The following is a 13,164-nucleotide window of genomic DNA, read 5'->3' as shown; positions in this document are numbered from 1 at the left end:
CCATATAAAAATTTGGAGCATGCATACCCTGGAAAGTCTTTTTTTTTTATTAATTAATTTTTGAAAATTTTATTTATTTATTTTTGAGGATGAGTTTTCATTATGGGCTTGTCCATTGAGTTTTAACTTCTAAGAATTGGTGAATTTTGCTAACTACAGGGCAAACTGTACTGGCCTCATGTAGCAGGTTGCTGGCATTACGTGTCTAACAAAAGATAGTTTTGGGGAAACTTCTCTATGTATTTTGTTTGGATTTAGTGAATTATTACTGTAGCAATATGTATCTGCATGCATTGTACTGTATTTGACCTCCCATCTTAAATCCCTAGTGTAAGCCTGCTCTCCCTGTTCTTTTTCTCTAGTGCTGCCAAGACCCCAAAAGCATCTGACCCCACTCCAGTGTCTAGGGCCCAGCTAGCAGCACAGCAGCCAAGGAAGGCTTCTCTCTCTCCATACAAGACCAGAGTAGGGTCTACACAGATAGCAAAGTCAGTGAGGTCTAGAGCTGTGGGGAAAGGCAGAGGCAAGGGGTAAGTACAAGTAGCATGCTGTAGTTTGTATGGTTTATTGAGTCAGGATGAATATTTTTATGGCAGTAAGATGCATGGTGATCTTGCTATTGAGTTATAAAGGTGAATAAGTAGATTTTTTAAACATATGATATAATTTTTTGTGGAACAATCAAGAATAATATGAGATTGATAATCAGATTGAATGTAATTTTGTAATTTGTGTTCTTTAAGAGCGGAGTCAGGGCGGGATGCACCCCCTTCCCCAAGAGGATTTTTATCTGAAGTCACTTACAAAAGGAGGGAGGAGAATCTAACAGTAAGCAGATCAGAATCACACTTTTATCCCTGAGAATCAATTTTTTAATATTTGCGATGAATTTCCATTAGAATGCAAAATTTCACAGTTGTGTAAGTTTAATCAAATGATTTCCTTGCGTTATGTTTCATTTTCTTATAAATTCGATTATCTGATTTAATTTTTGGTAAAGAAAATGTGGAAAATGCGAAAATGAGGAATGAAAAACAGTCTGATAATAACTGTCTTGTTATGGTTCAAAGTTTACAAAATAAATTGGTTGGAAAGTGTACATCCAAGGATATTCCCCATTTCAACTGAATTGTTCTATTGCATTATTGAGATGTCATGAGATTGCTATATTCTTTCCAGACTGAACTTGAAAGACTAAAAGATGAGAAGAGACGAACAGAAGAAAGGTTGAGAGAAATGGAAGATAAATATAAGCTTGAACAGGCCATATTAAAGCAGCAGGCAGAGAAAGCTGCAAAAGTATGTAAAAATCTATTTAATTTTGAATGTCTCAGCTTCTTAAGTTTCTATAACAATTCTTTTTTTTTTTTCAGGATTTATTTTATATCTGTGAATACGTAGACTTTTTTAAATTCAGTTCGTATAAATATTTTATCTGTTTTATTGGAAGTTGTATTAAATTCTATAACCTACCTGTTTTTTTTCTTTTTTCAATAGGAAAGGGAACAAAGTTTGCAATCTGAAATAAAGCTGCTACGATCTGAACTCTCAAAACAAAGTGACAAAATGCAAGCTAATTATGACATTGTGATGTCTCTGCAGGTAAGCTTGGAGAATTCGTCTGATGGAGTTATAACAAATAAAATAAAAATTTTATGGTCATTGTTGGTAGTACACAAAAAATAAATTGTACGATATTGAAGGCAGATTTCCTTGAGATTCTACAAAAATTCTGACAATAAATGCACGAGCAAAAAATTCTAAAAAAAATTACTACCAGATATGGAAAACTCCGTATTTTCAGCAACAACTAGTCCAAGTGCAGGCTGACCAAGTAAAGATGAACTCCAGGGACTCCAGCCCAGGGCGTGCCAGGAGTGCCCAGTCAAGGCGGTCCCAGTCAGGGCAAAAGGAGAGCAAGATCTGTGTGCTGCAGTGAGCCACTATGGCCGCACGAAACCTCTTTTGGTGCTTACCTGCCTCAGTTATGAGCAGCAAGGAGTTCAGTAATCTCCTTGATAATCAACTGTCTGTCTTTTCACCAACTGTTGTCAGAGTTACAAAACCTGTTGTCATAGTTACTACAGCTGTTGTCATAGTTACCAGCAGTTTCCCTGATATCCATTTATATTATCTCTAAGATGAGCAGTGGTGTACTCAGTGACCATCTTTTGCTGTTTTCAGCTGTCATTAGTGTTACAGGACTTTGAGGCAATTTAGAAGATGGACATGTCATAACTATACATATATCTATATCTATGAATAGAATACCAAAAATAACATTCTCACTGAATTATTGTCAGCTGACAGCAACAACAATGCTATGAAGAGAACATTGTATAGATTACCTATAGAGTTTACAGACCAGGTATATTCTTCAGTTTGGTATTCACTTGGATTCCCCCTTTTTTGTCATTTTAAACACACTAAATTGGACTCTAATTCAGACAGATATTAGATTTTCATTATGGGATGAAATTTAAACAAGGACCCTGTTTGTGTGTGTCATTTGTTTGTATTTGTTATTTGGTATATTTTACTGTAGTCACTCCGTCCAGTGAAATGCCAAAAGAAGCTTGTGCAATTGGCTTACTGTCTCTTTCAAGAATTTTAAAATGTCACGAAAAAGATTTTCTTTTAATGTGAAGAACAAGTATAAAGTTGAACAAAGGAAGACTGTGATTTCTAGCAAAAAGCATGGTTCCCATGTAAAGTTGCATATTTACAAAAATATCAATAGAAAAGTTATTTCCAGACAATAGGCTGTCTGGGTATTTCTCCGTCCATGCAGTTAATTTAAAAGTGGCTTGAAGCTATCAGCAGAGGATTTTTGCAAAGATTGAATTATTTTTACATAGTATTTTTGAATATCTTACATATAACCAATTTGTATATTTGGTTTGGATGCATTTTATTAAAAAAGATAAGATCTTATGTTCATTTGGGAAAAAAGTTTTAAATAAAAAGATGTATGTTGATTTTTTTTACTGTTGAACAGAAGATGATATTATTGTCCTGAAGATGGGTTACCTTTTATAATTGTCTATCTGTAAGTAAACCAGTAGAAGGATACCAGATGAGGTTAATTGCAATCAAACTGCAATAAACAAAGATAGAGCTCAACAGACTATAAGCTGGTTGCTTCATATGAAGCAATAATGTAGCAAGTTTCAACACCAATATATTCTTCTAAATGATGTGAAATGTTATGTCAAAGTCTGTATTCTGAAGAAGAACCACAGGTTTCTTTTACCTTAGCACACGTAGGAAAATAATGAGCAGTCCATGTGCTTCACAATGAATCCTCAGTAATGTAAATTTGATTAGTCAGCCTTTCGATACCAAATTTGATAGTGTAAAATGTTTGAAAATGTTATTATGACATATCTTTACCAACTTCTGTTGAAAAATTTTTTTTTATAAACGGTAACTGTTGCAATGCATCACTTATAAGAAAATACAGAGAATTATAGTGTATAGTATTTATATGGATGTAAAATATACAGATATACAGAGAAAATATATAGTGCAGACAGGCTGTTTAAATAATTTTTATATATATCATATATTTGACATACTTTTTAAACTGCACATTTCAAAGTATGTATGATGTTGAATATTGCCTTGAATCTGTTGCATTAAAACAATATAAGAGAAAAGTGATCTTTTTAATTTTTTTAACATAAATTTTACTCCTTTACGTGCTTCTATAAAAATAGGTAATTGCTTTAAAGTGAATGTAATATGCCATTTGTGAAGCAGATTAAAGAAAACAAATGGAATATATCTATGTATTCCCTTCCTTTCATCTATGTGTTTGGGAAAGTGATATTCCGTACTGTGTAATACAGTCCATATTTTGGTAGAAAGTCGTTTTTTTTGCCTGGCAGGGTATTTACAATTTGGGAAAACAAACTAAACAATAGCCTATAACCACGATTTCTGTCTTACTGTTTTTATTGCTCTAATGTGGCATGTCTACTATTTCTAAGTTGCAATATATAAACTGAATATGTGTGCTCCCCTGATCCACACCGTCTTCTCGATGACACTAGATCAAGTTTGTGAAAAAAAAATGGTTAAATCGTTGACCTTAAATAACAAATAAAATTTTGGGTACTTGCAGTACTGAGCGTAAGCATATGATGGGCATAGCAGGGATGGGAATTTCATTCCTTATTAAGGATTTCGACTTAAAACTGAAAGGGTGTTTGTTGTTGTTCATGGAGAAATGGAAAACATATTTTGTCTACAAGGCACGTTTCATGACGCTATCGCAACGTTATTCGACCCCTCTGTTCTGAATCAATCGGCGGTTCCAACTTGGGAACATTATTTCCTAGACCAAACAGAGAAGTTCTGAATAACTATTTTATTTTTCTATCCAAAAGAAACAATCTAGGCAGCGGCAAAGCTGAGAACTGATCATCAACTAAGAGCAATATAGATAAATAGATAGACAGATAAACGAAAGAAAGCCAAATGAAAACCCATTATTTACCGTTTTGAAAAGCGTTATACTCTTTGGCATTATTCTTGAAATGGTTTTCCAGGAACACATGTCAACATGGTCAAGACTTTGAGAAAATAACATTGAACAATTCTAATAAAGGGGGGGTACAGGGTCCACCTATATATATTTTATATAATTTTTGTAACTCATTTGGGATAGAGGCAACAGCGGGTTCCAGGTTTATAGGATAGGGGAGCAGCAGGTAAAAAGTTTGAACGAATAAAACATTTTCGGAGAATCCTTACTAAATTCAGATGCTGCTCCACCTTTTCTCCAAACCCTGAGTTTTCTTATATTATGCATCTTTTGAATAAAGAAGACCATCCTTGTGTTCGCGATTGCGTCGTGTTGTTCTGGAACATCTATGGCATTGATCATGGTTCATTTTAGTTGCCGCAAAACAATCCCACAAGTGTGCAAAATACCTTTATTTTATATAGTTTTTTAAAAACCATATAGCTAAACTTTTGGTACTCAAACTGTTAAATGGCACATAATGCAAAGTCTGATTTAATTGTTTTGACTCTGGAATGAAAACTCAAGCGCTTATTACTATGACGTCAAGTATTAAAAGTTGCCAAGCTTCCGGCTGGTGGGACCAGTTTGATTGTCGCTGCGCCCACGATAAGGGTTCAGTGCTTATATTAAAGGTTGGGCAGCGATAAGGAGTACGCACTTATACCGCGACCGATATTGGAAACATCATAAATACTTGGGACATTAGACGTAACCACAACTAAATTGACCGAGAGAGACACACCACTTCGTCTTGGCAGGCTGAAGCATCATGTTGAACTGGATTAATCTGTTCTTACTTGGTTTGCTTCTTGCAGCTGAGAATGCGTTTTGTGGACCAGGTAGATCTTTCTTAGTCGTCTTTTTTACTTTTTAAAGAGCGATTACAGGCGACTCAAACATGGCTTTCAGGATCAAGTCGTTATAATCCACTTAAATAATCCCCAATCTGTAAATTTACACGGCTGGACGGGAAGGAGGTGGGGGTGGGGGGGGGGGGGGGGAGATGGATGCCTGTACCGTTGAACGTTTTGTTCTTAGAAGGACATCCATCTATAAAAATGCTTTTCTGAGTTAAGTCCTCACATCTTTATTTCTGTGTTTCAGTTCCCGAAAGTTCAGCCGTTGAAGACAAGAAGGTAAGGGTGGCAATATATATACTACAGCAGTGAATGAGTGAGTGCAAGGTTTGTATGTGAACTCTGCATATACTCAGCGCTGAAGTAGTGTGCCAGAACTTTGATTGATGGAGCCGTTCAATATTTACAATGGGGAGATCAAGTGCTGGGATTTTTACTAAACCTCTTTGCAGGCATTTTCCTAGCAGAACTGCTCTAAAGCTCAGGCTTATGGAAATTTCTTTTTTATTCAGTGTATCACTTATTTCCTGTTAGTTTCATCATTTATTATAAGTCTTATAAGGGTTTGTTTTTCCTTATAGTAAATATTAACTGATTCAACTAAGGGCAATTTTATTTTTAATGCAGAACAACTCTTAGAAAACCATGTAGCCCTTCTGTTCAAGCCTGTTGTTATAGTCAGCTAAGATCTAGCTATGTGAAGTGAAATGGTGAAATACCACTAGAGAATCCAGAATTAAAAGAAGTGAGAGGTGGGCAAAAATATGAGTATAAGAATTTATCCCTCCAGCCCCCCCCCCCCTTTACCAAATGGTAACTGTTGGGCTACTTCTTGCAAAGGTGGGGGGCTGGATATATATTTTATGCTGGAACAAAAAGAAAAATAAAGTGATTGTGTGGATTTTAGTGTAATTCAAGAACATGAGAAAACTGCATGTGTGATTAAAAGTTTATTCTTTTAGACATTTAAAAGTTTGGGAGTGACAATTAAAGGTTTAAGATTGCTTTTTGTAACTTTCATTGATTTTGGCAAAGCCTGTGGTAGATAAAAATATATATATTTAGATGTGAGATGTGTGTAAACTCATTTAAGATAAAAATGGCAATCATACTTCATTGCTTGTGAGAGGCTTGACTTAGCATCTTAATATATACTTAATCTGGTATCATTGATATAGCTGTTTGTATTCATTATCAGGTCTGTAGGAAGGGGAGCAGAGGAGTTGCTAGGACTTTAAGTTAATCTTGTCACTTTAAGGGTCTATTAGGAAAGTGATGGAATATTTATTGTGTATGGCATTTTGCATTTTTTTTTTTTTTTTTGCAATTTTGCAGATGGTTTGGAATCTTGAGAACTGCTGCGCAAAAGTTTTCTATGAGATTAACCTAACCTTTTTTATAATTACAGTTATGGTGACTGATGTAATGACGCAAGTTTTTGATGGTGTTATAAATGCCATGTCAACTCAGTTGTTTTCTTTTTAATTGTGTTGACGCATTCTTTTGTATCATTGCATTGTTGTTTTGTTATGACTCTCAATGTGGATGACATCTCTCATAGTTCTGAAGGTCAAAACTATATGATTTTGCACAGTATGGGAATTAAGCATACATGGGTATTTTTTTACCATTTTACAACCATGATTTAGATTTTAAAAATGTAGGGAGAGTTGGGGTAAGAAATTATCTTTAAAAACCTTCATAACTTTTAAATGTTTCTCTTCTCTCTCTCTCTTTTTTTTAATTTGGAAGACTGAAATTTTTTCAAAAACTTTAATTTTTGAATTTCTGCTAGGCAAAATTCAAATATGCCAAAGGCCAACTTTCTTATGATTTAATCGCATCGGTCTCAATTGCGCAATTATAATGAAGCCTTGAGAAAGGTTTTTAAGCACATTAGATATTTAACCACACGAACATTTGATATTTTTAAACATTAAAATGAAACGACGAAAGGACTATTTATTTTTGAATACTGACAGGATGACAGTAATCAAATTGTTGATTCAACTTTTATTGATTTTTGTCTTATGTTTTTCTAGCTAGAAGACATTAAATCTAAGGTAGGAGAGATAAATATATTAATATATATGTGACATAAGTTTTATTTTACAATATTTCAAAGGACAAATTTATTCACACTTTGATGAAATTTGTTCAGCCACAACTTAAATGATGATGAAACCCTGTCTGGTATTTGATAATTGTATTTTATTTTTGGTCACTAAATTTAATGCACATACAACATGAGAGTAAGAATTGAATGTGGCATACTGACATGGCGTTTATGAAATATAATCTCAGTTTTTCTTTTAATTTTCAGCTGGCCAACCTCCAAACATTGGTGAGTAGATCCAGCAAGTTCAACATTTCTGCCCTACATTGTTTTTGGCTTATACAAATCAACAGCTGCAAATGGCAGTTAGGAAAAAAATTTATTACCACAGGCAGTGTGGAACAAATGGCAATCATGAAAGCATGTGAGATTTTTTTTTGAGAATTCCTCACTGTAACATGCTTTTAGGATATGGCAGTGATATGGTCATTTAGATGTTGTAAAAAGCTGACAATTTACTATGACTATGTCCATTATTGATCTAAGTTATTTCAGGATTGTTTTATAATTGTAGGAGGTAATCCTAGGCCCACCCCCAAACTAATCAACAGCCTACATTTTTATGTTGAAATGCTGAAGGATTATAAGCTACACCTAAAACACAGACTAATTACTTCCACACATGTTGTCATGTAAAGCTTTTGGTTCATGTATAAATGTGACAGATAGTCCAGAAATAGAACTCTGAATCAAGGCACTGTTTAGAAGAAACTGATTCAGATGGTTGATCAATGTTTTTTCTTCAGTTACAACAGCTTAACAGGGATAAGAAGTCTGATGTAACAACCCCCCTTCCACTGGCCACCGTGCCTCCCACTGAATCTCAAAGCCAGGAAGGAGAGACAGAAAAAAGTGAAGATGATGAAGTCTATAGTTTTTTAAATAAACTAACTTCGGAAGAAGTTGCCCTCTTACAGGTATGGTTAAATTTTTAGATTAATGCAATCTGTTGAAGACATTTTTTTTTTTGATTTCATTTTTATTTTCATCACTTCAAAAATAAATACAGATGGTACTCACATGTTCTTATTGGCATTTTCTTGATGCAAGAGTATACATTTTGGCTAGTTCATGTGTATACATGCACCTGTACTGGCTGAGCAAAGTGGTACAGTGGTAGCAGTGCTCATTCTCCGGTTAGCGGTGGGCACACAAGTTGTGTGCATTCTTTGACAAGCTGTGACAGAATGAGGTCTTGTGCTGGCAGCTTAATAACAAGCAATATAGGTTGAAGGCTGGTTTGAGCACATCTAATTAGTGGTAGAACCGAGTGATAAAAATGTATAAAGTGAGCGATTAGCAGCACTCTATAATTAAGTATTTTTAGAGGATATAATGCCTGAAATTGAAAGGAAAAGCATTTCAGTATTAATGATTATTAAAAACATTAGAAATTTGGATATTTAAAAAAATGATTATTTCCAGGATGTCAAAGAAAAGTTACAAACGGCTCGACAGTTGATTATAACAAAAGCAATAACAGGCCATAATACAAAAGACAGAGAAGGTGAGCAACAGATTTGAATTATAATATGAATAAATAACTGTGCACCTCTTGTACATATTATTAAACAAACAGGTGTACATGTATTGCTTGGCTGTAGTTAAAACAGATTAAATTTTACTACATTTATAAATGGAATAGTAAAACCTTTTTTCACAGAATTCTTATTTGTAACTACCAGGTAAATGTATCATTAACAGAGTTAATTTTCATATAACAATTTTAACATTAGGTAAAGGAAATGGATTAGTCTTTTATACCTTTGAATTTCTATTTAAAAAAAATGAAAAAAAAAATATGAAAAAAAATTATATTGATTATGACTTCCTTAGGTGAAATTCTACATGACGATAGTACCAAGCCTGAGAAAGACAGTCATGGTAGTATCAAGACAGATCCAAACATTCCTCAAGTCCCTGCAAATCCAACTGAGACCAAGGACAAAGGACATTTTCTGGATAAAGTTTGGTCAGAGAGTGAGCTTGGAAAAGTTGAAACACGTAAGGCATAATAATTTAGCAAAAGTAATAAAGATTGAGAAAGCAGGGAAGGGGTCTGTTGCAGATCATTTACAGACAGATTTAGTTTATTGGCTAAAGCTAGGATCCAAAATCCTAGGCTAAAGTGAGCTCCCACACCTACTTCCCTCTCTTTTAATAAATTATTCATTTAACTTTGTTATAAATTAACAAGGCAATTGCCAAAATGGTGAATAAAATTTGCTTCTTTTTTTTGTTATTATTATTTGGATATTTTTTATACTAAATTCTGATTACCAGTGTCTGTTTTTACTGTTTCCAATAATGCTGCCATCCAACTCATTTGTTAGCATCATAACTGCTAAAGTGTATTTTTCTTTTACTTTGAATTTTTTGAGTGATTTTATTTGACAAAAAGGCAGCCTGAGCTTAAACAGTGGCATGGATTATTTCCAAAAAAAGTTATTGATCATTTTTGTATTTTTTACACACATTTTTGCTATGTTAACACCACCAGTGCCAAATTGTGGTTTTTTTTCCTAAAATTTGGTGAAAAAGCAAGTTGAATTTATAAATTGGCATGATTGATTTATTTTCTAAAAAGGTACATTTCACGGTGTTTTGTCCCATGTATTCTTTAATACAATATGTACAATTGTAGAGATTTGTTAAATGTTATCAAAATGAAAATCTAATTTGTTTTGGGTAACAGGAATTAACATTTTCTAATTCTGTAACATTTTTGAAAATTTTATTAATTGTAATGTGAAACAAAGAGCTGAACCTATGTTTACTGTTTAGATGGAGAATTTGTATAAAATAGCAAGTTAATTGAAGGCAGGTACAGTGTATACATTTCACAAAGTCAATCACAGTATAAACATTTCAAAGTTGGATACTTGTTTACTGGAATGTGTCTATGGCTCTATTCCCATAAATTTTAGATCGATCTATCCCCGCGATGAGTCTCACTAGATTACTTTCAGATAATCCGACTTAAATGTCCGTCCCACCTATTACAAGCTGTAACGGGGTAATTAACTTTCAGCTATTTAGCGTGAACCCCCAGGGAGTTAGGTCGATCTAAAGTAGGTCGATCTAATCTATGGAAATGGGGTGTATTTATCTTAAAATGGAATAGTGATGATAACCATCACTTTCTTGTTTAGTGTCTGTGGATACATGTATGTCATTTTCACTGTTTTGTTTTAATTTGGGTTATATTAAAAAATATTGTTCAGTGGTCTGCGTAGAATGCCCAGTGTGTTAATGCGTTTGGCTCAGGTACCAATCTTTTTTATTTCAGCTGGTAAACCATCAGGGGAAGTCCAAATATCAGAGGGTAGATTTGGGGCATTTAAGCATGATTGTGAGTAAACGTTTAGCATTCAACTTCACTGCTTTGAATAATTATGTAAATCCAGTTGAATATCAATAATTGATTTACAAAGTGATGTGCTTTATGTAATATATGTGTTTATATAATAACTGGCTTTTTTCTCAATCAAAATAATTGAATATAATTTATGAATATCAGTTATCTTTATTTGATTTCACTTTGCAGTAATTGAGGATGTGGAGAGTAGATTACTGTCTGATGTGAAATATGCCAAAGCCCATGGGATAAACCTAAAGGACATTGCCAAAGATTTTGAAAACAGAGGTACAAAAAGTTGTTTTATGACTAAAATTGATTCACTTTTTATTACCAAGAGAAGTTGAAGGTCAACTGTGGTCATGTTATAATACATGCGTGTTCTCACAACATATAATGTTTTCTGAATAGAGAGAGATGTTTACGTAATCTTTAACATGTAGACTGCGGTTAGATGTTGAGATCAGAGGACAAGAAAGAATAACCCTCACAATCTTCAAGATATCATTTACTTTCATTTCAGCAAAAGTGGCCAAATTATCCCCAAAACCAAGATCAACAGCATCAGATGAGAGAGAAGACAAGGACTTAGCTTCACTACACAAGCGCCCTCTACCACCTAGTAATATGTAAACCATATATACAGCTGATCATTTTGTGTTGATCTGTAACATACTACTTAGAAAAGACCAGGATAAATGCAATAAAGGTGTAAATAGAGGATGGAGTGCAGTTGTAATACAGTTTTAAAAATGTTGGGGTATCCAAAGTCATTTAGATGGACAAGTGTATGACTGAAATGAAAGAAGAATACATTATAACATGCCATTTATTGGTATATGTTATTTACCAGACATTAATTTTTTTTTTCTTCTGCCACGTATAAATGTAAGACTATATGGTCAACAGAAGGATCCTACACTTCATAGAAAGCCAGTTGATAGTTTTGATGAAAATATGAGCCTTTTGAATTAAGTCTAATCTGACAACAATAATTTGAATACTTTAAATTTGACACATAAAAAAATATTTTTGGTTTAACTAAATGTAATTAGCATTTATTTGTAATAAAAGTTGGACTTTTTTATTTTGCTTTGGTCCAAAGAGGCTTTACAAAAATGCATATTGTGCATAGGCATAGCAGTTTTTTTTTTCTTGGGGGGGAGGGGAGGGGTCTGCAGGGATGCTTGTTTGTAGCTTTTCTACAGGAACCTCCATTTTCTTTACACTCTATCATTACTGGTGCAATGGCAGATTCTCTACAGGCCTACTAATGTTAAGGTTTAAAACCGTATAGTACAGACAGGCAGCAATTATAAGATTAGGGTTGTCAGATTTAAACTGAAATTTCACATAAAAATACCCTGTCAAAATACTCTTGTCACATTTTGAACCACATCCTCAAAAATGTCAGGAAATGCTAATATGTTCTATAAAACCTTCATCCAAAATGATAAACACAATTGGCAATAAAACTATGTGTGGGTTTTTAGTCACTTCTTGTGCGCCCTTACATATAGCCTAGTTGCACCAAAATGACTTCAAGCAGCATAGTATTTCCAATCACTTGTAATTGTTTGGTGCTGGCTGGGTTCCACAATTTAAAAAGCATGATTACCCTTTATGAACTTTTGACATTTGTTTCTTGCTTTAATCTTAAAATAAATTACAAATCCAAATTGAAAATGTAAAGATTTCCATAAGAATCCTAAGTGTCAAGCACAGGCGTGGTTTTCCTGAAGTTATTGAACTTCATAGTAATTATTGCCATTTACAAACTTATATTTCACACACCTTGAGCTATTTTACAAACAGGCATATTAACACCAACCACTGCCCTTAATACAGCTGTTATTACTGTGGGACCAGTACGCCACCCAATAGCGTAGGTGTTGAGGACGAAACATGGATATTAGAGAATAACTTAGTAGGTGATATCAAAGGATTACGATGAGTGATTCATTGTTGCTAGGGAAAATGTCAAAGGCTAATTATTTAAAACTTTCAAACATTTGGTCTAATAATTCTTTATTAAAGGATGTATCAGTTTTAGTTACAAGTACTCTTTGCCTCGAGTCCAATTTACTTTTCAAAACTTAAAACAACATTGCGAAGTATTGCTTTTTGATTGTTTTGTTCAAATTTATTGAGTAATTACAGTTTAGGTATAAATGCCATTCAGAAAATGTCATTGGCTTTGCTTTAACAGGATCCTATTACCACATTGGCTGTTATTTATGGTTCGAGTTGAAAACCATTCAAAGTGGGAGTATTCAATGTAAAACTATGTGCAAACTTGTAA

At 33.8% G+C, this 13,164-nt stretch overlaps 2 protein-coding genes across 7 annotated transcripts in view; both read left to right on the top strand.

Annotated features, from left to right (window-relative positions):
* Window positions 1-3,659, top strand: part of LOC106169506 (uncharacterized) — a 33,523-nt gene extending 29,864 nt beyond the window's left edge. For all 4 annotated transcript variants that reach the window (XM_087004174.1, XM_087004172.1, XM_087004173.1 and 1 more), the window contains 5 exons: window positions 363-530; window positions 744-828; window positions 1,180-1,299; window positions 1,498-1,602; window positions 1,805-3,659. In XM_087004174.1, the coding sequence (XP_086860300.1) occupies window positions 363-530; window positions 744-828; window positions 1,180-1,299; window positions 1,498-1,602; window positions 1,805-1,939 (613 nt within the window). In that variant the 3' untranslated portion in view covers window positions 1,940-3,659. The remainder of the gene's footprint in view (window positions 1-362; window positions 531-743; window positions 829-1,179; window positions 1,300-1,497; window positions 1,603-1,804) is intronic.
* Window positions 3,660-5,081: 1,422 nt separating this feature from the next.
* On the top strand, window positions 5,082-11,946 carry LOC106170012 (uncharacterized). 3 transcript variants are annotated; one of them, XM_013549716.3, is made up of 10 exons: window positions 5,085-5,370; window positions 5,636-5,667; window positions 7,431-7,451; window positions 7,712-7,732; window positions 8,251-8,421; window positions 8,930-9,011; window positions 9,341-9,508; window positions 10,794-10,856; window positions 11,052-11,150; window positions 11,386-11,946. In XM_013549716.3, exons 1-10 carry the CDS (start codon window positions 5,301-5,303, stop codon window positions 11,493-11,495), a joined length of 837 nt encoding a protein of 278 aa, XP_013405170.2. In that variant the 5' UTR covers window positions 5,085-5,300; the 3' UTR covers window positions 11,496-11,946. The 3 variants fall into 3 exon arrangements, with proteins under 3 accessions (XP_013405171.2, XP_086860751.1, XP_013405170.2); XM_013549717.3 differs by lacking the exon at window positions 7,431-7,451 and having other exon boundaries at window positions 5,082-5,370; XM_087004625.1 differs by lacking the exons at window positions 7,431-7,451; window positions 7,712-7,732 and having other exon boundaries at window positions 5,082-5,370.
* The last annotated feature ends 1,218 nt before the right edge of the window (window positions 11,947-13,164 follow it).

The sequence above is a fragment of the Lingula anatina genome, chromosome 2, assembly GCF_051362555.1.
Source record: "Lingula anatina isolate TDL-2025a chromosome 2, LinAna3.0, whole genome shotgun sequence".
Classification (NCBI taxonomy): Eukaryota; Metazoa; Brachiopoda; class Lingulata; order Lingulida; family Lingulidae; genus Lingula; species Lingula anatina.
The sequence above is the reverse complement of the archived record's forward strand: the minus strand, read 5'-3'. Positions and strand labels throughout refer to the sequence as shown.

Coding starts and splice junctions, on each gene's coding strand:
- LOC106170012 (XM_013549716.3), top strand. CDS start 5,301: ATGTTGAACTGGATTAATCTGTTCTTACTTGGTTTGCTTCTTGCAGCT. Junction 5,371..5,635: donor GAATGCGTTTTGTGGACCAG/GTAGATCTTTCT, acceptor TCTGTGTTTCAG/TTCCCGAAAGTTCAGCCGTT. Junction 10,857..11,051: donor TGGGGCATTTAAGCATGATT/GTGAGTAAACGT, acceptor TTCACTTTGCAG/TAATTGAGGATGTGGAGAGT.